At 42.2% G+C, this 21,868-nt stretch overlaps 1 protein-coding gene across 13 annotated transcripts in view; it reads right to left on the bottom strand.

Annotated features, from left to right (window-relative positions):
- The window catches only part of DGKI (diacylglycerol kinase iota), a 512,936-nt gene that overhangs the window by 420,480 nt on the left and 70,588 nt on the right, over positions 1-21,868 (bottom strand). Inside the window, exon 1 of one of the 13 annotated variants that reach the window (XM_086395397.1) lies at positions 13,706-14,906. The exons of the other annotated variants lie outside the window; for them this stretch is intronic. Coding sequence (XP_086251523.1) covers positions 13,706-13,749 — 44 coding nt within the window. The 5' untranslated portion in view covers positions 13,750-14,906. Of the gene's footprint in view, positions 1-13,705; positions 14,907-21,868 lie in introns of those variants that run through there. 13 annotated transcript variants of the gene reach the window in all.

Here is a 21,868-nt window from a genome sequence, read left to right as displayed (position 1 = left end):
TGTATCTTGCCATGTCCTTTAAAGACTTGGACAAATAAATCATTTATTGATTTTTTTCAAACAGAGAGGTACACACACACACACACACAGGTAGGTTCTGGAGTCAGAAAGACCAAAAGTAAGAATTCAAGCTTTATTATCTAGTAGCTTTGCACCCCTGGGCAACACTATTACCCTCTATGAGCCTCAATTCAAAACAAGAAGAACAATAATGCCATTTTCAGAAGAGCTTAAAGATACCAATGGATTGGGGACTTCCCTGGTGGATCCAATAGTTAGGATCTACCTTCCAATGCAGGGGGCGCGGGTTCGATCCCTGGTCAAGGAGCTAAGATCCCACATGCTACGGGGCAATTAAGCCTGCACCCAGCATCGACTGAGCCCAAGCACTCAGGAGCCCCTTGCATTGCAACTTGAGAGAGGCCCAGTACCTCAACAAAGACCCCATGCAGCACCCCCAAAAGGATATCAATGTGTTAATACAAAGGCAACTGTAAATAGTACCTGTTACTGAAACTATCATTAGGCTCTTTTTTTTTCAACCTATTATGAGTAATTTTTAGCATGGGATCCCAGATGCGAGAGTCCAGAATGATGCCAGGAATCCAGTGGTAGGATGAATTAAATCAACCAAGCACAGCGATGCAGGATTCCCCTATAAGAGCTGTTGAAGACTGCTTATAAATCTTACCCTGCTTATACATTTGATGTGAGTTCCACACTGTGTGGCTGAAAGAGTAAAGGACGCCCTCTTGAATCATGGGAAAGCAAAGATGCTCTGTAGGAAAAGAGAGACAACCTAGAACAGAGTGAGGAATTGGCAGAAGCAGACCAGTTAGGGTCAGACCTTGCCAAGAGCTCTCAGATACGGCCTAGAGGCCAAGAATTTAAAGAGCAGGTGAACTGGGTATAGTGTCTAGGTAGCAGGCAAATCCTGCTGCACTTAATCCTTATTTCAACCGGAAAATACATAACCCATCTCTCCCTTCCCTGCCATTGATGGCCTCTATCAATTGGTCTACTGTCAACTGGGTTTCCACGTGCATGCCCCCATATACTGGTCCCCCCATATCTGGAGGCATTCTGAGGAACAACTGTGACGGAAACACTCAAAGCTTTCTTGGCTTTCGATTCCTGTTATGATTTTTTTGCTTCCTGTTTCTGGTTTTAGACACGGGAACAGCTGAAACGTATATTAACTCTTACTCAAGGTGTGCAGGCCTTCAACGACCTCCCTTCTTACTGGGCTCAAATCGGACTTGGGTGGGTTAAATAGTGGAAGAGAGGAAGAACACAAGTCCTCACAGGAGTCAGCTGCTCAGCCATCACCGGGTAGGCACTCTTGGTTCTTAAACCTTTCTACATTACTATGGTTGCTGAGGTGGATTCAAGTTTCAAGAAAAAAATAGCACTTATTTTTCAGTCCTCTGAAATAGAAACTATATTATAATTAGCCCAAGAATTTTGATCTGCCTTTCATGAGAATTGTATTTTCTTCAGTAAATTTAACCTTTTTCTCTAATCCCCTCTCACACTTCTCTCTTGCCTCCAAGATAAAATCCTTCCATTTGGACAATTAGAAAGCACAGAATTCTTAGGTCTGGGGTCATCCATTCTCACAGGGCAGACTTCTTCCTTCCTAAGAAGAGTCACTGTCATACAACAGAGGATCACTTAGCATCTCCCTTTTGGGAGCCCCTGGACTAGGGGACCCTTATGTGTCTTGAGGTCCACTGACCGTTTCCTGAGTACAGCAGTGACTCAGCGGTCAGTGGGAGGGAAGTCAGAGGGGAGAGAAGGGTTCCTCCCTGATCTGCGGGGGTGTTTACTTTCCCCTCCAGGCAAGAACAGAGGTACCTGCCTATCCGAGAGGAGCTACTCTTCTCCATGGGAACCATAGGCACAACACGCCGAGCCATCTGCCCCTGGTCCCCAGTAAGGCCTCCACCCACCACGAAGCAATCGTCAGTCTCGTGTAACAATGATAGAAGTGTGCTGTAATATGTCTGACCAGAAGGACAGAGAAGTCCTAGAGCTCTGAGGACCAGAGCTCTAAATAAGTGACCGGATATCTACCCGGTTTGGCATTTGCTTCGCGTTTGTATTATCATCAAAACGTTGAATTCAAGCCTCTAAAGGTGCCAAGTGAGGGCTTCTGGGTTGACTCTGATGGGGTCCTAGCACAGATCCAGCAAGTATTTAATAAATGTGTTTTGCTGCTCAGCCCCGATGTGGATGGTGTCACCCTAGCAGAGCTCACGTTTCTTAAGATGCCCCACCCCTGTTCTGACTACACAAGTTCAGGGTGGCACCCCGGGATTCAGTATTTTTAAGGTGCTCCCTAAAGGACACTAGAATTATTGTTCCCAGTGAACATACTTTCACACTTTAGTTTCATAATTCAGAAGGAACTTCCCCCCCTCTTTTTGCCAAATATGTACATCTAAAAGAATTTGGGGAAAGCCAGGATGGTTTCTGTTTAACTTGTTTCAGATACCCCCAACAGAGCATCACTTGCAGCAGTGGTTAACAAATTCTTAAAAGTGCATTTAGTCCACTTTCACCCATGGCAGACATGCTGGTGCAAAACAGAAGTACATCCAAGTTCAAAGCGCCTCCAAGGGCAGGTCATTTACCACCCAAAAGGCCATTTTCCTCTCCAATAGCACCCATGACAAGGACGATCTCTCCTCCAGGTTGGCCTGGGGTACCAGCCACAGTTCCATTTTACATCCATCATCCTGGTGTATTTAACAAGCACCCCCTTTTGCTATCAATATCCCGGTTTGGAAGATAGTAAGAGTGACCACACAACCTACCTACAGCACAGGATAAACTTAAGATTCCTCACCCTGAGACAGTCCCAATCTCCCCCCACCCCACGTCCTTTCTCTCCCATCTCATCATCCAACACTTCCTGCCATGCTCCCCTCCTCGCCTCACCCAGAAATGCTCTCCTCTCTTCACTGCACACACGCTGCCACTGAGGAACAGGTAGTGACTCGCCTAATGTTTTCCAGCTAACAAGTAGAAGACAGTTTCCCATCTAAATACCAGTTCCATCATTGGTTTCTCCCGAGATGCTGCTTCCAGACCCTCAGGCCCTTTGCTGATTGCCCTTCTCTGGCAAACTCTCATTTTGCTCCATCTAATAAAAGATACACAAACACGAGCCTTCAGGTGAGTCTAACCATCGAATAGGGTGTTACCTCCCAGGATCAATACATTGTGGTTCCATTAATGCCGCTTTTTAGTTGCCTCCCCAGATTTAGCAGCTTATATTGAACTTTTAGTCAAATAAAACCTAAATGTCTTTTCTCTACCAGAACTACTGCCAGTAAATTTTTTTTTCCTCCCATTATCACCATTGATTTTTTTAAACTCCCAAATAACATTTTACATTTATCTCTTTGTAACGTCATCTGCTTATTTTTAACCCAACATTCCAGTGTATTTAGATCATTTTGAGACAGGTTTTTGTCAATGATTACATTGACCATTCTTTCCAGCTTTGCATCTGTTTAAAGTTTGATATTCACATGCCTCCCGTGTCTTCTTCCAACCTGCTGGCAAGGTGACTGCCCAGGGCAAGTCCAGGAACTGGGAATCTAAAAATGATTTTACCAGTGACACTCCTTGTCTTGTCTGTGTGATCACAGTCCTCAACTGGGCATTCCTGCCGAAAGCATGCCTTTGCCAGAGTTTACAACCATCCCACCCCAGCCCTCTGCAATGAGATGTGAACACAAGAATCTTCCTGGAAATCAGGCCCTAAATCACACCATGACTAAGTGATTCAGCCAAGTAGTCCTCAGGCCTGGGCCGACTCTAATGACAGGCAGAATGTGATATGGAGGTTTCCAGAAAGGCCCTTATGGAGAAGGAAATGGCAACCCACTCCAGTATTCTTGCCTGGAGAATCCCGTGGACAGAGGAGCCTGGTGGGCTACAGTCCATGGGGTCCCAAGAGTCAGACATGACTTAGTGACTAAACCACCACCACCAGAAAGGCCTTTAAGCCCCAAAGCAGTTCAGCCTTCCAACTGGCTAAGAAGAAAAAAAAAGTCTTTATTAGAGTTTCATTCCCAAAGTCTTATCCTTGTTCCTAAGAGAAGCTACACTTAGACCTTAAGCCGATATCAGGCATTTGTATTTCACTGTGCTACAGAAAGGTTTTCAGAGACGATGCCTGAAAGCAAAAGGCCAAAAGAAGCCTGGCTGAACAGGTTTCCCTGAATGTCAGATCTAGTTCCTCAGTCCTGACAGTCAGTCCTTTTCATTTACAGATAAAGACAGGAGTACAGAAGGTTGAGAGAAAAGAAAAAAGGGCTACCTCAGGGAGGCTCCAGCAGGAAGAACAGGGACCCACTCTGTTGCTCTGCAGGATTTTCTAGCCTAATAGGAAAATGAAGCAAACTCCAGAAAATAAATGTTTTCAACAGTGATATAATCAGGCTTCCATTAAGCATGCCATATTAATGTGGTGTTTATCTCTGCTCCCATCCCAAAATGCACCATAAGGAGAGTAATTAAATTTAAAAAGTGAAGTTCCACAAGGACAAAGAGAAAGGGAGAAGTGATAACAGAAAGATGGAAATGTCACCAGTCTTCCAGAAAACTGACATTGCACAAGCAGGTCATTACCAACCTGTGAGAACAAAGCAAAAACTCTCAAAGGGCAAAGCCAAGGAAAGACGACAGTCTGTACTGGAGCCCTCAGCAAGGCTCAGCGATGAGAAGTGGTACCACGGAAGTCCTGCAGGGTGCAGACAGCCCGCCTGACCTGCACTCAACATAAGAACATGCCTTCACCCACAGTGCAGGGGATGTGAGATTCTCTTTCTAGAGAAATTAAAAGAGGGTCTTCAGGAACAAGGGGAACAAGTGGGGAGGGCTGGTGTGAATGTGAGGATGGTGCAGTGGTAAACGTGAGTCTGAAAAGGGAGAATTGAAAGTCAACACCCATCAGGAGATCTCTCTGTCTGTGGCCCCAAGCTGGGCTCCCACAACACCTGCAGCAGGCACATGTCCCCAGGAACAAGTCTGGAAGATTCTATGCTGGATAATCTGACCAGCACATGGGAAAAGCTTCCAGGTGATGCTAACTGGGGATCCTTCAACTGGACAGATCAGCAGATCCCAGACCATGTGACCATGAGACCTGCTAACTGAAGAGCCTGTGCCCCCCTCAGCAGCTCCTCAGAGCCCCTCATCTGTGTGAGCTGTGACGTGCCACAGATCTCCTGACAAAGGAGATCACTAATACACAAGACGGGACCACAGGAGACAGTCAGGAAGAAGGAGCTGAACAAAGGGATGTGTCCCAAATAAATAGTTCTTGGGATTTAAAAACATCACAGAAGAAAAAGTCAACAGAACAGTTAAAAGATAAAATTCAGGCAAAATTCAGGCCAAAAGAAAATGAAGATAAACGTAAAAAAGAAGATCAATTCAAGACACCTAACTTCCAGGTATCCAGGGCTCCAAAAAGAAAAACAAAAAAGTGACAGTGAAAAGAAGGAAATGACAGCAATTAAAATGCAAGAAAAAGAGCGATAGGCACATACGACTCCTTTATGAACAGTATGTACAAAATCACAGTGACTTAAAGAGTACGTAACTAAAAGCAGACTCCATCACAGATGCAGAAAATAAACTTATGGTTACCAGGGGATAAGGGAGCAGTGATAAATTGGGAGATTGGGACTGACATATACACACTTCTTGCGGTTTAGTTGCTAAGTTATGTCCAACTCCTTCACAACCCAGTGAACTGTAGCCCACCAGTCTCCTCTGTCCCTGGATTTTCCAGGCAAGAATACTGGAGTGGGTTGCTATTTCCTTTTCCAGGGGATCTTTCCGACACAGGGATGGAAACTAAGTCTCCTGTATTGGCAGGCAGATTCTTTACCACTGAGTCACCAGAGAAGTCCCCATCTATGTTCTACTTTATGTAAAATAGAAAACTAAAAAGAACCTACTGTATAGCACAGGGAACTCTACTCAATACTCTGTAATGACCTATAAAGGAAAAGAATCTAAAAAAGAAAAACAAGAGTAGATATATGTATATGTATCACTGAATCACTTCACTGCATCTGAAACACATTATTAACCAACTGTACTCCAATAAAATAGGATTTTTAAAGCAGATTCTAGAGCCAGATTTCCTTTAATCTGAACTCTACCAACTACAACCTTTATGACTTTGAAAAAGTTACTTAATCTCTTTCTCAATGTCCACATCTGCATAATAGAAAAAAAAATAACAGTACCTACTTGATACTGTTGCTATAAAGATTAAGTTATTATGTGTCTAAAGCTCTTAAAAGGTGTCTTGCATTTAGAAAGTGCCCAAATGTCAGCTATTATTTACAGTGTTACATAACACTACAGTATAAATAATATGGGCTTCCCTCCTGGCTTATTGGTAAAGAATCTATCTGCTAATGCAGGAGACGTAGGTTTGATCCCTGGAAGATTAGGAAGATCCCCTGAAGGAGGAAATGGCAACCCACTCCAGTATTCTTGCCTGGGAAATCCTATGGACAGAGGAGTCTGGCAGGCTGCAATCCATGGGGTCACAAAAGAGTAAGACACGATTTAGCGACTAAACAACAAATAGTATAATCATTAAATTTAACCCAAAACTTTGATGTAAATATAAGAGGAAGAGAAAAAGGAAGAGAAAGCATGACAGATGGGACTCAGGGATGTTAGTCTCAAACCTTATCATTCATAGAAAGAAGCCAGTACTATAATGTCTAATAACATCTTCAAAGGGCAAATCAAGTAATAGTAGCACAAACAAGGTGTTTAAAAATGAAGAGGAAGACAAAAACACCAGAAGGAACAGCTAGAAGAACTGAAAGTTGCTGTTCCCTGCATCCCTTCACAGGGCTCCACAGTGGGGAGGAGGCCAGACACATGAACATGAGTAGTTTATTTTCATAGCCATTTAAAACACACACATGTTTAAGTAACCTTATCACACTGAGCTGAAACCCAGAATGGATGACAATAGATGACTCTCCCCAAGCTGCTTCTTCAAAAGCTAAGCACTGACTCAGAACAACAAAAAATATCCTTCTGGCTGCTTCAAACAAAAAGTAAGCAAAGGCCATGTTCTAGGAGAAAGGGAGGCAACCAGACTTGGTGCACAGCCCACCTCCCCTATATACTTATCCAGGTAAAATCCTGCTGCACTCCGATGCACCCAGGTACCTTGAGTCTTCTCCCCTCCCTCCTAAGACCCAGGCAACTGCCAAGCCAAACCTTCCTCCAGCCCTCCTTTACACGAAGGGACAAAAGAAATTGCTGTGGCTTGATTGAATTGTTAAATTGTGCTCTCAAATCTTCTGAGTTTTCTATTAAATGATCTATATGGTGGTTTCATCAGAGAAACTAACTCTTGCAGAAAAGTACTTGTTTTATAAGATGACACGTGGGCACTCTGTATTCTACCCGAGAGGCACGCTGTAATCGTTAGAGGTGCCAGAAGATGAAAATACCAGTTACTGTAAGAGATTTCTGAAGAAGTCAGGAGGAACAGAAAGACAATTTTGTCTTCTTAAAAAAATGGAAAGTGGGTCAGGAGAAGCTGAGAAAAGAAAGCATTTATACATAGGGATTCATCACGCTGATTATGGAGCTATACTACATGATAATAGTCACGCTTTCTGCCTCTGCCACTTTCAAGGGAGAAATAAGAGCAGATGCAGGAGAAGCCAGAGCATGTTACGATAAATACAGCAGACCAACTCCACTTCAGGTAGAATCCAACTATGGCAGTTGAGGATGAAGTGCTGTAAAAAGATATAGACCCCAAATGTTCCTGAAAATTTGAAGCTAAAGTAAAAGCTATCTTAACCGAAGCAAGCTATGAAGAATTACCCTACAGACTTATGGTTGCCAGGGTGGAGGGGACATGGGGGCGAGATGGACTGGGAGTTCTGGATTAGCAGATGCAAACTATTATACCTAGAATGGATAAACAACAAGGTCCTACTGTATAGCACAGGGAACCTTATTCAATATCCTACAATAAACCATAATGGAAAACAATATGAAAAAGAATGTGTTATATATGTGACATGCACATGTGTGCACGTGCTCAGTCACTTCAGTCGCGTCCACCTCTCTGCAACCCCATGGACTGTAGCCAATCAGGCTCCTCTGTCCATGGGATTCTCCAGGTAAGAATACTAGAGTGGGCTGCCATGCCCTCCTCCAGGGGATCTTCCCCACCTGGGGATCAAACTCACATCTCCTTTGTCTCCTGCATTGCAAGCAGATTCTTTACCCACTGAGCCACCTAGGAAGCCCATACACACACACACACACACATATATATATATTTTTTTTTCTAATTTTATTTTTAAACTTTACATACTTGTATTAGTTTTGCCAAATATCAAAATGAATCCGCCACAGGTATACATGTGTTCCCCATCCCGAACCCTCCTCCCTCCTCCCTCCCCATACCATCCCTCTGGGCCATCCCAGTGCACCAGCCCCAAGCATCCAGCATCGTGCATCGAACCTGGACTGGCAACTCGTTTCCTACATGATATTTTACATGTTTCATTGCCATTCTCCCAAATCTTCCCACCCTCTCCCTCTCCCACAAAGTCCATAAGACTGTTCTATACATCAGTGTCTCTTTTGCTGTCTCGTACACCGGGTTATTGTTACCATTTTTCTAAATTCCATATATATGCGTTAGTATACTGTATTTATGTTTTTCCTTCTGGCTTACTTCACTCTGTATAATAGGCTCCAGTTTCATCCACCTCATTAGAACTGATTCAAATGTATTCTTTTTAATGGCTGAGTAATACTCTATTGTGTATATGTACCACAGCTTTCTTATCCATTCATCTGCTGATGGACATCTAGGTTGCTTCCATGTCTTGGCTATTATAAACAGTGCTGCGATGAACATTGGGGTACACATGTCTCTTTCCCTTCTGGTTTTGTATATAATAACTGAATCATTTTGCTATACAGTAGAAATTACATGCACAATATTGTAAATCAACTGTATTTCAATGAAAAAAAATTTAAAGAATTAGTTCTAATCAGTGAAGATGAATGCAGTACCATTCACTGGTTAATAAAAACTAAACAGTCACTTTAAAAAGTAATTAGTTATACCCAGGTGGATTTTAACAACATATTTTAGGAGTATTTAAGGTCTGTTTATGTATTTAGAATTTAATATCATCTTATAGTCTTGGAGTGAATTAATAAAACATAGACAGTTACGTACTCCATTTATTTAAGGCAACTGTTGAATGAAATACATAGAAGTTGAATCTATATGATCATCAATTTCCATTTTGGTATAATTCTGATCTATTTTTTCTGCATCACATGGCATGTGGGATGTTAGTTTCCTGACGAGAGATCAAACCTGTGCCCTTTGCAGTGGAAGCACAGAATCTTAACCACTGGACCGCCAGGGAAGTCCTGAATAATTCTGCTTTTTATTCCTTATCTGAGTTTATATTTTATCTTTGAAATCATGTTCATTCATTTTTATACAAATCATTTTCTTAAATCCCTAATAAAGTATTTACCCTGCTAGTTTGTGGGGAAAACAATTCATATTGTATGATATGTATCATATCTGTTGCAGATATTTTTGGTGCTGGCCATCACAAACCCATAAAATTAAGCCAAAAAGACTTTTTGTACAAAATTAAGCAAATTTTAGTCTAACAAAGCTATTGTTTTTCCACTAGTCATGTATGGATGTATGAATTGGACTATAAAGAAAGCTGAACACCAAAGAATTGATGCTTTTGAACTGTGGTGTTGGAGAAGACTCTTAAGAGTCCCTTGGACTACAAGGAGATCAAACCAGTCCATCCTAAAGTAAATCAGTCCTGAATATTCATTGGAAGGACTGATGCTGAAGCTGAAACTCCAATACACTGGCCACCTGATGCAAAGAACTGACTCAATGGAAAAGACCCTGATGCTGGGAAAGATTGAAGGCAGGAGGAGAAGGGGACAACAAAGGATGAGATGGTTGGATGGCATCAACAATTCCATGGACATGAGTTTAAGCAAGCTCCAGGAGTTGGTGATGGACAGAAAGCCTGGTGTACTATAGTCCATGGGGTCACAAAGAGTTGGACATGACTGAGCAACTGAACTGAACTGAAGCAAATTTTCTCTTGAACAAGACAGAGGAATAGCTAGATATTACAAAACGTGAACCTTTATTTCAATGCTATTTTAGTGCTATAGTTCAACAATATTTTAAAAATCAAAATGACTCGGTACACTCTGGTGATATACAAAGTAATGCTGCTTTGCTCTTTGAGGACAGTGGAACCTCATGAGCTACTGAACAAGCTGAGAGATTTACTCAAATCTGTCTACCAGACCCCAGATGAATCTGGAAGCTTTGTCAGTAAAACCAGGAGGACTTAGGGCTTGAGACAGATGCTCAGCTTGCCTCCAACTCAAGCTGGGAAACACCTTCTAATAATAAGATGGCATTGCTCTTGGGTGCACTAGAATCATTGGAAGTCACTAAAAATCCTCTGCATGTGGACACGGAAATTGGCAGCTGTGGGCTTAAGGGAATGAAAAATGTCCTGAGACACGCACAGCCTATTCCTCTTTATGATTTTGACCCAGTGTACACTGTTTGCGCTCATGTCCAGAGAGAAAGGAGCAAAATAAAACTCATGACTGATTTTATGCCTCTCTCTCTGACTCATTTTGGAGGCTTCCATGTCGAGTAAGATTAGATCAAGTCTCGTCTATTCTTTTTCCACTAAAACCAAAACTGTGATCATTAGAATGCTGTTCAGATACACTCATCATAAAGACAGAAATTAAAAATAAATGTATGAATAGAATATCTGGGGAGGGAGACACTTAACTCCATGGCTACCTCCCTCTAAGTTGGCATCATATTATTTTAATATGCCTATGGTCTGTTCTGTCTCTCCAACTAGACTATGAACTCCCAGGCAAGAGCTGGTCCTTATTTGCTGCTGAGCTGAGATGACCAGCACAATGTCTGGCACAAGGCATTCAGCAAATTTTATTTAAATTGAACTAAGCCTACTTAAGGGAGGGATTTTTTAAAAAGTCAAAGTAATACATACATCTGATTTTAAAAAAGAAAGCATGCAGAATGGTTTATAATGAACAGCCTAAGTCCCCAGACCAGCTTCTGATACTACTCCCCAGAGGCAACCACTCCTAAGGATGAGAATTTGTTTTTAAGGTTTCATCACATTTGTTGCTAATGCAAAAAAAAAAAAAAAAATCCAGTTTAAAATTATTCATGCCTCTTTACTTAAATAGGCCTCAAATATTTGGAAACACGGCTGGCAGTTATTCCAAGTTGTTGTAGTCATACATTCAACAAATATATATTGTTTGTGTTGAAAGTGGTGACATTTCAGTTTTCACACTTTTATTAGTAAAGACCAGCTTTCTTTCCTCCTAGAATGAAAGAGGCATAAGCCAGTATAGCCCTAGAATTAGTGGGGCCAGAGCACATCAGAACTAGACAATAGGGGTGGAGAGGGGGTGGGTGAGTCAGTGTCACAGTGGGGTGAAATGCTCTGAGTTAATGTCGCAGGATGGAGGAACTGCCAGATGCAGAGACCTGCTCCTCTGGTAGCTTTAGCTTTCTCTGAGCAGACCTCATTCTGTACAAGGATGGCGCCCACAGGGCAATCACATTATGCCCCATTTTACATCAATAGACTCCATCTATGACAGCAGCTCCACGATCTAGGGAACCATCCTCTTATTTTGAACCAGTGAAATAATCTGCAAAATCCCTTGGAATTATTTATAACGGGATTTCTCTTATATTAGCAAAAACAAGTAGAAGCATAAAATGATGCTACATTTATAGCACATAATGGTTGGAAACACTCTGCAAAGACATGACAATTCGGGAAAATCCCCACTCTGATCAGAGTGAATAAACATGATTAACTTGCAGAGAAGATGCTATTAGGCTCTTTGCCAAAAAAACAGATTACTGCTTTAAAGAGTCTGCCTGCAAAGGTGACCTGACCCCCAGGAGATGCTGGAGCCCTGAAATAGTGACCCTGAAGGGTCCCCAAGTGACGGGTCACCTATGTGACAGGGCCTCTGTGCACCCAGGGGAGCACAGAGGAACTGAGAAATGAGATGCTGATCAAGAAGCTCGACTGAATGGGTGGCTGTTTATCAAGACAAGAGACCAATTCAGAAAAAACCCTGTTGACAGAATCCGGATTCAGATACTTCAAGATCACCTTCTATCTAAACTGAGGAGAAACCCAAGGCTCAGAAAGAAAACACACACACACATACATAATGACAATCAGGAAACAAGAAAAATGGAGAAACTGATGTTTTCCACATCCTTAATGTGGATTGATGGTTTTTTTTTTTTTCTCATTAACCTTTTATTTTTAACTTAATTTTACAGTAAAGAAACAGAAAAGTATTATCATTAAAAAAATACCATAGCTGTCAATCTTAAATGAGATTGATGTTTTATGAAATTAATCTGCATTAATCCTCACTCCAGTACTAACCTGTAGCCATTATCTTCAGAGCCTCTGTAACCTGCGGAAGGCCACAGGAGTCATAAAGGGGATTCAAATTCAAGACTGACTCTAAATCCATGTTCTTTCTATCATGACAGGGAGAGTGTCCAGAAGGTGAGAAAAATCCTATATCTTAATGCACAGACATTATACATGGTGAGACCTCTAGGTTTACAAATGAGTAAGCAAGTCTGGGGATGCAAACATTACCAAACTTTTTTCAGTCACTTAGACTTTCTTTTTTTTTCTGGCCGAGCCACACGGCTTGCAGAACTTGCCCAACCAGGGATCAGACCCGCACCCCCTGCATTGGAAGCTCAGAGTCTTAACCACTGGACCACCAGGGAAGCACTAAACTCATTTTCTTAACTGAGTACCTTAAAATACCTCTTGGGCGACTAATTTAGGTCCCTGTTTTAAAATACTACTAGGGTCTGGCAAGAATATCCTTGACATTCAACTGGAATTTTAGTTCTAGAAAATGAACTTTGCTTTACAGAGCGATACAGTAATAAGAACACATCTGTGAGTATGTTGCCCGGTGGGTCTGTGCCCCAGACTGGTATCTCCAGCTGCCACTGACAGGGTGATTGTAACTGTGCTCACCTATGCCTTAGAGATGTGTTTACTAACACCAGAGGGGAAAGAAGCTACTATTTAAACAACAAAAAAAGACAAATTCCACTTTTTATGAAAACAAAATATTAAAGTACACAGAGCATTTGATAGAGGCCTGCATGTGGACTGTATTTAAACTCCCCAACAGATTCAACAGTGAATCAAACAGAATTCACAGTCATAGTTTGAGCAACATGAAAAGCACATTACAAACAGTTTAAAAAAACCTCCCATTTTCCAAACTGCTTTTGAAATGGGTCAGTCAGACAGAGATTTTCCTCAGAAAGTCACAAGTTTGTGAAAACCGAGTAAAACTAGAAGCTGCGATGCAACTTCTACCACATCAGATCTATAACTGTGGAGGGTATTTTTCCCCCTACTGTAAACAAAACTAAAACGTTCACCCTCATATGCATGAATATCATAAAACTGCATCTGTGCCCACAACACACACATTTATCATTACTTCCCCCAACACACACACAATAAAAAATAAAATTGAACTCAACCTTCCCCCCATCCAGGGGTGTTTTGCTTTCCAGCGGTCCCACATTGTCTGAGTTGCCAATAGTAGCTGACTGTTCACAGGTCACCTTTATCAAACAGCCTCTTCTCCAAAAAGGCCATTGGAGTCTCCAAAAAGACCGCTGGGGTAAATGGTTGTCGGGCAGACTAGCACCTCCACCTGTCTTCCTGTCTCCTCTTCTCCCTCAACCCCCTTAAGCGAAGGTCCTGTATGAAAAGGAGCTGGGATGGGCTTCATGAGAGAATGAGCAAGACGAGCACGAGTCAAGATTTCTGTGATGTCACGGGAGCATTATTAGTGGCTGCTCACCATTTCCAAAGAGGCACGAAAATTCTTAGTCTGCTGTCAAAGTCTATCAGCCATCCTCAAGCTTTCCATTCAGCAGTTTTTCCAGGCAGGTCTCCACACATAGCTTCTTTTTTTTTTCTTAACACACTAAGCTGACTCAGACGCACAGGCACAAGTCCTCTGACTCACTTCTCTCTTCCTTCTTTCTTTCTCTGCTTTTCTTTCTTTCCTTTTTTTAACTCCTTGGCTCTTGGAAATGGGGATTAGTTCTTCTCATCTAAGCTGGGGAGCCAAGTGCAAGATCCAGCAGGGCAGTTTGTGGTCTTCAAAAGACAAATTCCACTTTTTATGAAAACAAAATATTAAAGTAGGCAAAGCATTTGATAGAGGCCTGCATGCGGACTGTGCTTCAGTGCTCAGAAAAGTGCAAATGCTAAATATCCTTGGAAAGACTGATGAGGAAATAAAACTCAAGGGATTTTCTTCAAGTCTGGCAGAAAGATAACTCATTCCAGGAGGGTAAATGTGGACACTTCTCTGGACCTGCGGTCTTTCCTCTTCTCCCTCACTTTCTACCCAGGTACCTCTGCCATTCTTATTTCTTGCCTACTTAATTGTGCCTGCGGAGAGGGCAATGGAACCCCACTCCAGTACTCTTGCCTGGAAAATCCCATGGGTGGAGGAGCCTAGTAGGCTGCAGTCCATGGGGTCACGAAGAGTTGAACACGACTGAGCGACTTCACTTTCACTTTTCACTTTCATGCACTAGAGAAGGAAATGGCAGCCTACTCCAGTGTTCTTGCCTGGAGAATCCCAGGGACAGGGGAGCCTGGAGGGTTTCCATCTATGGGGTCGCACAGAGTCGGACACGACTGAAGTGACTTAGCAGCAGCAGCAGCAACTGTGCCTGCTCTTTGAGGTCTATGGATACATAAATACTTGTGTATACACATACGCACATATAATGAATTTAATATGTGTGAGGTATATACAGGATTGATACACATATTTTATTCACTGGCACAGCTGTGTGTGTCTTCAGTCACGTCAGTCATGTCTGATTTTCTGCGACCCTATGGCCTGTAGCCCACCAGGGTCCTCTGTCCATGGGGTTCTCCAGGCAAGAATACTGAAGTAGGTTGCCATTTCCTCCTCCAGGGGATCTTCCTGACCCAGGAATCGAACCCATGTCTCCTACACAGCAGGGAGATTCTTCACTGCTGAGTCACTGAAGCTCCACAGCCACATCCTTTGTTAAACTATTTAAAGACTTCCATAGTGATGGGGAAAGAGAAATCCTGCACTTAATAAGCCCACAGATAACTCAACAACACTGTCCAGTGGTGGTCACAGAGGTGGGTGACTGGACCAGGAAACAGAGCTCGTGCAGATGCACCTGGAGCCCAACATGGACAGCAGGTGCAGCTGGTGGCTTCCGGGGGCCTCACCTGGGAGCCAAAGCACCAGCTCTCCACGTCCACACATTCAGGTGTGTGTCCAGGTACCTTCTGCTGGAAACAAAACCCTGGGCTCAACAGCCTGATACTTATCAAGGCCACAAGCGAATTGTGGAATAGACTGATGCGTTTCCTATTTCAACCCACGGATCACACAGGGCTATCACTTAGCTAGAGACAGCTGCATTATACCAACGAGGAATCCACAAATGCTTTGAATATTATCAGAATGATATGATGAATGATTTTCCCTCTAACATATCACTTGGTAGACAGTGATATAGTGATATGCCCACTAACATATCACTTGATATCATTTAAATATAGTGTAGTTCACTTAAAGAATAGAACCTATTTTTAAGTGATGAATTCTGAATTTATTTACATTACCATACTAGTGGGCAAATATTTTCATCATCACCATACTAGTGGGCAAATATTTTCATCATCTTGCTATATGTAAGCATGTGTGTGCATTCACAGATGCTTAGAAAAACTTTGGAAGCCACACAACACAGCAAATGGTTAAGTGCAGTTACCTCTGGGTTGGAGGAAAGAGGTGTTTTGGGAGCAGGTGCATTTAAAGGAGAAATTTTCCATTTTTATACTATATTCTATAGGAATAATGTGTGTGTGCTCAGTTGCTCAGTCATGTCTGACCCTTTGCAATGACCACATGGACTGTAGCCTACCAGGCTCCTCTGTCCATGTAATTTTCCAGGCAAGAACACTGGAGTAGGTTGCCATTTCCTCCTCCATGGGGTCCTCCTGACCCAAGGATAGAACCTGTATTGCTTGCATCTCCCGCACTGGCAGGCGGATTCTTTACTATTGTGGCACCTGGGAAACCCAGTGTGAATAATACATTTATTATTTTTGTAATTAAAAGTTTAAAAAAAGAGTATACATGTATATAAACACTTGTAAACATGCAAATAACGAGTCTGAGGGAATTGAACAGAAAAAGTGGATTATCGGTGTCTTAAGGAACGATAAAAGGAGATGGCCTTGTGAGAAAGGAGAGGTATCTGAGGGGTCAGGTTTACTGCTGGGAGGCTTGGAGCAAAAGCGCAGTGAATACAGGAAGGCAATGTTTTGCAGATTAATCCAAGGGGAGAGGAAAAACCAGAAAAAGAAAGGGGGTATAATGAAATAATCATTAATTGGAGGGAAAAAATCTTTGAAAATGTGAGGGGGTGGGGAGAAAGAAAGGAAGAAACAGAGAGAAAAGACGGAAGGAGGAGGGAAGAGAGAAAGGAAGGAGGAAACAGAGGAGAAACAGGGAAGGGAAGAAGCGAGGAGGGAGAGAAGAAAGGGGAAAGAGAGAAAGGCAGAGAGAGAAGTTGGCTGACATGTCCAAATAAATACCATGGATTTGGCTCCCAACAAAGCAACAGCCAGAGCAGTATGGTCACGCTTCTGTCAGCATCCCCTGTGCCACACTGCTGACCGTGTAGCTTCAAGAGACGCTTGAGTTTTGAAATCATAATCAGCCCTTTCCCTTGTGTTCACAAAACTTTAAATCACTTCTCAATAAGTGAAACTGTTGCATCATTGGCTCATTATTTTGTCACTGCTTTCTACTCATAACTGACCTTTAGTCTCTTTAAAGGATTATATACACGTATCTAAGGAATACACATGTTCTAAGGCTCCTGAAAGGCTTTGCTCAGGATGAATGGGGCATTTCTATGGCTCTACTTTGATTTAGAGGCTCTACCTTAATTTCACACTGGCAATAAAATATGATAAAGAATTTGCCTGCCAAATGCAGGAGACACAAGTTCAATCCCTGGGTGGGGAAGATCCCCTAGAGAAGGAAATGGCAACCCACTCCCGTATTCTTGCCTGGGAGATCCCATGGACAGAGGAGCCTGGCAGGCTACAGTCCGTAGGACTGCAAAGAGTTGGACACAACTGAGCATGCATGCAAAAATAAAAATATCCAGGGCCATGAACCAAAGGACCAAGGGAAAATAATTTAGGATGGTCAGATGCGTGCTAAGTTGCTTCAGTAATATCCTACTCTTCATGCCTGGTAGGCTCCTCTGTCAATGGGATTTCCCAGGTAAGAATATTGGAATGAGTTGCCATTTCCTCCTCCAGGGGATCCTCCTGACCCTGGGATCAAACCCACATCTCTCACGTATCCTGCATTGGCAGGCGGCTTCTTCACCACTAGTGCCGCCTGGGAAGCCCGGTCAGGCACCTACAATTTACAGTCTGCATTTACAAAGCAACCATAATTTGACTATAATGCCCATCCATCTTCCTTTATTTCCTTTGACAAGAATACTAGGCGATGGACAATCAAAAATGACTAAGACATTGACCCTTCTCTAAAGGAAGCCTCATACTCAAAGCCTCATACTTGAGGTAACAAATAAGTGACTAAATAAGTAAATGCAAGTTGATAAGCTCTATGATACTAACCATTTCGTTCTCCGGCGGATCTTCCCAACCCAGGGATTGAACCCAGGTCTCCCGCATTGTAGACAAGACGCTTTACCGTCTGAGCCACCAGGGAAGTCCTATGATACTAAGATACAGCAAGAACAATGGGAAAATAAGAAGGCATGAGAAACACAATTTGAGGTAGTTTCCCATGAGCGTTAATGCTTTCAGCTGACTTTGAAAGAACCGTAAGAGTTAGCCAGGCTATAAAGAAGGGAGAGGCATTTCAGAAAGGAACCATTACATATGCAAAGAACGGGAGATTGTTCCAGGGAAGGGTCTGTCTAGGGAAACGCCAAATGGTCAGTAAAATCAAAGAGCACATGAAATAAAAATGGAAAATCTAGGAAAAGAAAATAATGAGAAACAATGAAAGCAATGAAGAGCCACTGATTAAGGAATGGTTTGCTCATGTTTGCATTTTTGTAAGATAGCTCTGGGGACCATGGGCAGATGGATTATGAAGCTGAAGTAAGAGGCAAGGAAACCACAGCATGGCAGTTGAAGGAGATGTTCAGTCTTTTCCTAATAGCTCAAAACAACTGTTCCACAAATAACAATGATAAAATCCGTGCAATTTTTTTTTTTTTTTTAGCTACTAAAAAATACTGAAAAGTAATCAAGGTATGGCAAAAACTGGAGAAGACTGCCATTAAAAGGCAAACTGTAACGGATGAAGTTTGCAAGTTTGCAAATTTTTACCTGAGAGCACTCTCACTCCACAGATAGCTGGGCCTGCAGAAAGCCTAAGCTTCGTACTGGGCTAAGATGTCAGATAATTTCAGGGAAGGCAGAACTTTCAGAAAGTTACAGGGTATGTTGGAAGTAAGGAAATCACAAAGGGAGTGAATACTGAAATCTGCAAATAACCCCCTCAGATCAGATCAGTCGCTCAGTCGTGTCCGACTCTTTGCGACCTCATGAATCGCAGCACGCCAGGCCTCCCTGTCCATCACCAACTCCCGGAGTTCACTCAGACTCACGTCCATCGAGTCAGTGATGCCATCCAGCCATCTCATCCTCTGTCATCCCCTTCTCCTCCTGCCCCCAATCCCTCCCAGCATCAGAGTCTTTTCCAATGAGTCAACTTTTCCCATGAGGTGGCCAAAGTACTGGAATTTCAGCTTTAGCATCATTCCTTCCAAAGAAATCCCAGGGCTGATCTCCTTCAGAATGGACTGGTTGGATCTCCTTGCAGTCCAAGGGACTCTCAAGAGTCTTCTCCAATACCACAGTTCAAAAGCATCAATTCTTCAGCACTCAGCCTTCTTCACAGTCCAACTCTCAGTCCCTAGCTAATCAAGAAACTATGCATGCAAATTAACCAGATGAATCAATGCAACCAAGTCATAATCCCAGCAGGGCTTTATAAATAAAAACTGACATAATTCTAAAATCTAATTGAAAATGTAAAGGATCTAGACCAGTAAAATAATCACTGCTGCTGCTGCCAAGTCGCTCCAATCGTGTCTGACTCCGTGCAACCCCCATAGACGGCAGCCCACCAGGCTCCCCCGTCCCTGGTATTCTCCAGGCAAGAACACTGGAGTGGGTTGCCATTTCCTTCTCCAATGCATGAAAGTGAAAAGTGAAAGTGAAGTCGCTCAGTTGTGTCCGACTCTTAGCGACCCCATGGACTGCAGCCTACCAGGCTTCTCCATCCATGGGATTTTCCAGGCGAGAGTACTGGAGTGGGGTGCCATTACTAGAAAAGAACAAAGATTGGAAAGTTATACTATAGGACTTCAAGATACCTTTAATCTAGAGGGTGAAACTGACATAAAGACAGACAGATGAAGAAGACAGAACAGAGTCCAGAAATGAATACACAATTATATAGGCAATTGGCTTTTGACAAAGTAACCAACACAATTCTTTAAAGTAAGAAGAGGCTTTTCAACAAATTATGCTGAAACAGCTAGATACCCATATGGAAAAAGATATCTTCATCTTATACTATGCACAAAAATCAATTCAAAATTGCTCCTACATATAAATATGAAAGTTAAGATATAAAACATTTAGAAGAAAACATAGGAGAATATCTTCATAGAGGACAGGGTAAAGATTTCTCTGATGGGAATCAGAAAGCAATACCATAAAATAAAAATGAAAATTTTTATGCTTAAGAAAAATAACACTAGGAAAATTAATGAGCATGTATCACATTGGGAGAAAATAGTCACCAAACATATATCTGATAAGAGACTTACATCTAGGTATTTTAAATCCTATACAGTTCAGTTCAGTTGCTAAATTGTGTCCGACTCTTTGAGACCCAATGAACCGCAGCACACCAGGCCTCCCTGTCCATCACCAACTCCCAGAGTTTACCCAAACTCATGTCCTTTGAGTCGGTGATGCCAGCCAATGATCTCATCCTCTGTCATCCCCTTCTCCTCCTGCCTTCAATCTTTCCCAGCATCAGGGTCTTTTCAAATGAGTCAGCTCTTCGCATGAGGTGGCCAAAGTACTGGAATTTCAGCTTCAGCATCAGTCCTTCCAATGAACATTCTGGACTGATCTCCTTTAGGATGGATTTGTTGCATCTCCTTGCAGTCCAAGGGACTTTCAAAAGTCTTCTCCAACACCACAATTCAAAGGCATCAATTCTTCTGCACTCAGCTTTCTTTATAGTCCAACTCTCACATCCAATCATGACTACTGGAAAAACCATAGCCTTGACTAGATGGACCTTTGTTGACAAAGTAATGTCTCTGCTTTGTAATATGCTATCTAGGTTGGTCATAACTTTCCTTGCAAGGAGTCAGCGTCTTTTAATTTCTTGGCTTCAGTATCCATCTGTAGTGATTTTGGAGTCCAAAAAAAAAAAAGTCTGACACTGTTTCCACTGTTTCCCCATATATTTGCCATGAAGTGATGGGACTAGATGCCATGATCTTCGCTTTCTGAATGTTGAGCTTTAAGCCAACTTTTTCACTCTCCACTTTCACTTTCATCAAGAGGTTCTTTAGTTCTTCTTTACTTTCTGCCATAAGGGGGGTGTCATCTGCATATCTGAGGTTATTGATATTTCTCCCAGCAATCTTGATTCCAGCTTGTGTTTCTTCCAGCCCAGTGTTTCTCATGACGTACTCTGCATATAAGTTAAATAAGCAGGGTGACAATATACAGCCTTGACATACTCCTTTTCCCATTTGGAACCAGTCTGTTGTTCCATGTCCACTTCTAACTATTGCTTCCTGACCTGCATACAGGTTTCTCAAGAGGCAGGTCAGGTGGTCTGGTATTCCCATCTCTTGAAGAATTTTCCACAGTTTATTGTGATCTACACAGTCAAAGGCTTTGGCATAGTCAATAAAGCAGAAATAGATGCGTTTCTGGAACACTCTTGCTTTTTCAATGATCCAGCAGATGTTGGCAATTTGATCTCTGGTTCCTCTGCCTCTTCTAAAACCAGCTTGAACATCTGGAAGTTCACGGTTCATGAATTGTTGAAGCCTGGCTTGGAGAATTTTGAGCATTACTTTACTAGGGTGTGAGATTAAAAAAAAATTTTTTTAACAAAATAAGCAAAAAAAAAAAAAGAGCCCAGACATACACTTCACCAAAGAAAACATGTGAATGTCGAATGAGAAATAATGCTTTATAGCATCAGTTGCCAGGGAAATGCAAAATAAAACCATACTGATATAATCATGAACCCACTAAAACAGTAGGTTTTAAACACTGAGGATACAAATGTTAGTGAGGATGCAGCCCAACTAGAATGCTCACACTTTGCTAGTGGGAAATAAAATGGGACTTCTGGAAAAGATCTATCAGTTTTTTGTTTTGTTTTCTTATAAAAGTCAACATAACCCACTGTCAACCCCATTGCCAGGTGTTTACCCAAGAGAAACGACAGCATATGCCCACAAAGAGACTTCAAGAATGTTCAAAGCAGCTTTACTCACAATCGTCAGAGATCTAAACAACCAAAATGT

This window comes from Bos grunniens, chromosome 4 (genome assembly GCF_055505025.1).
Source record: "Bos grunniens cultivar Pamir isolate PY7600 chromosome 4, Bosgru_T2T1.0, whole genome shotgun sequence".
Taxonomy (NCBI): domain Eukaryota; kingdom Metazoa; phylum Chordata; class Mammalia; order Artiodactyla; family Bovidae; genus Bos; species Bos grunniens.
Note: the sequence above shows the minus strand (reverse complement) of the source record. Positions and strands in the feature narration are given on the sequence as shown.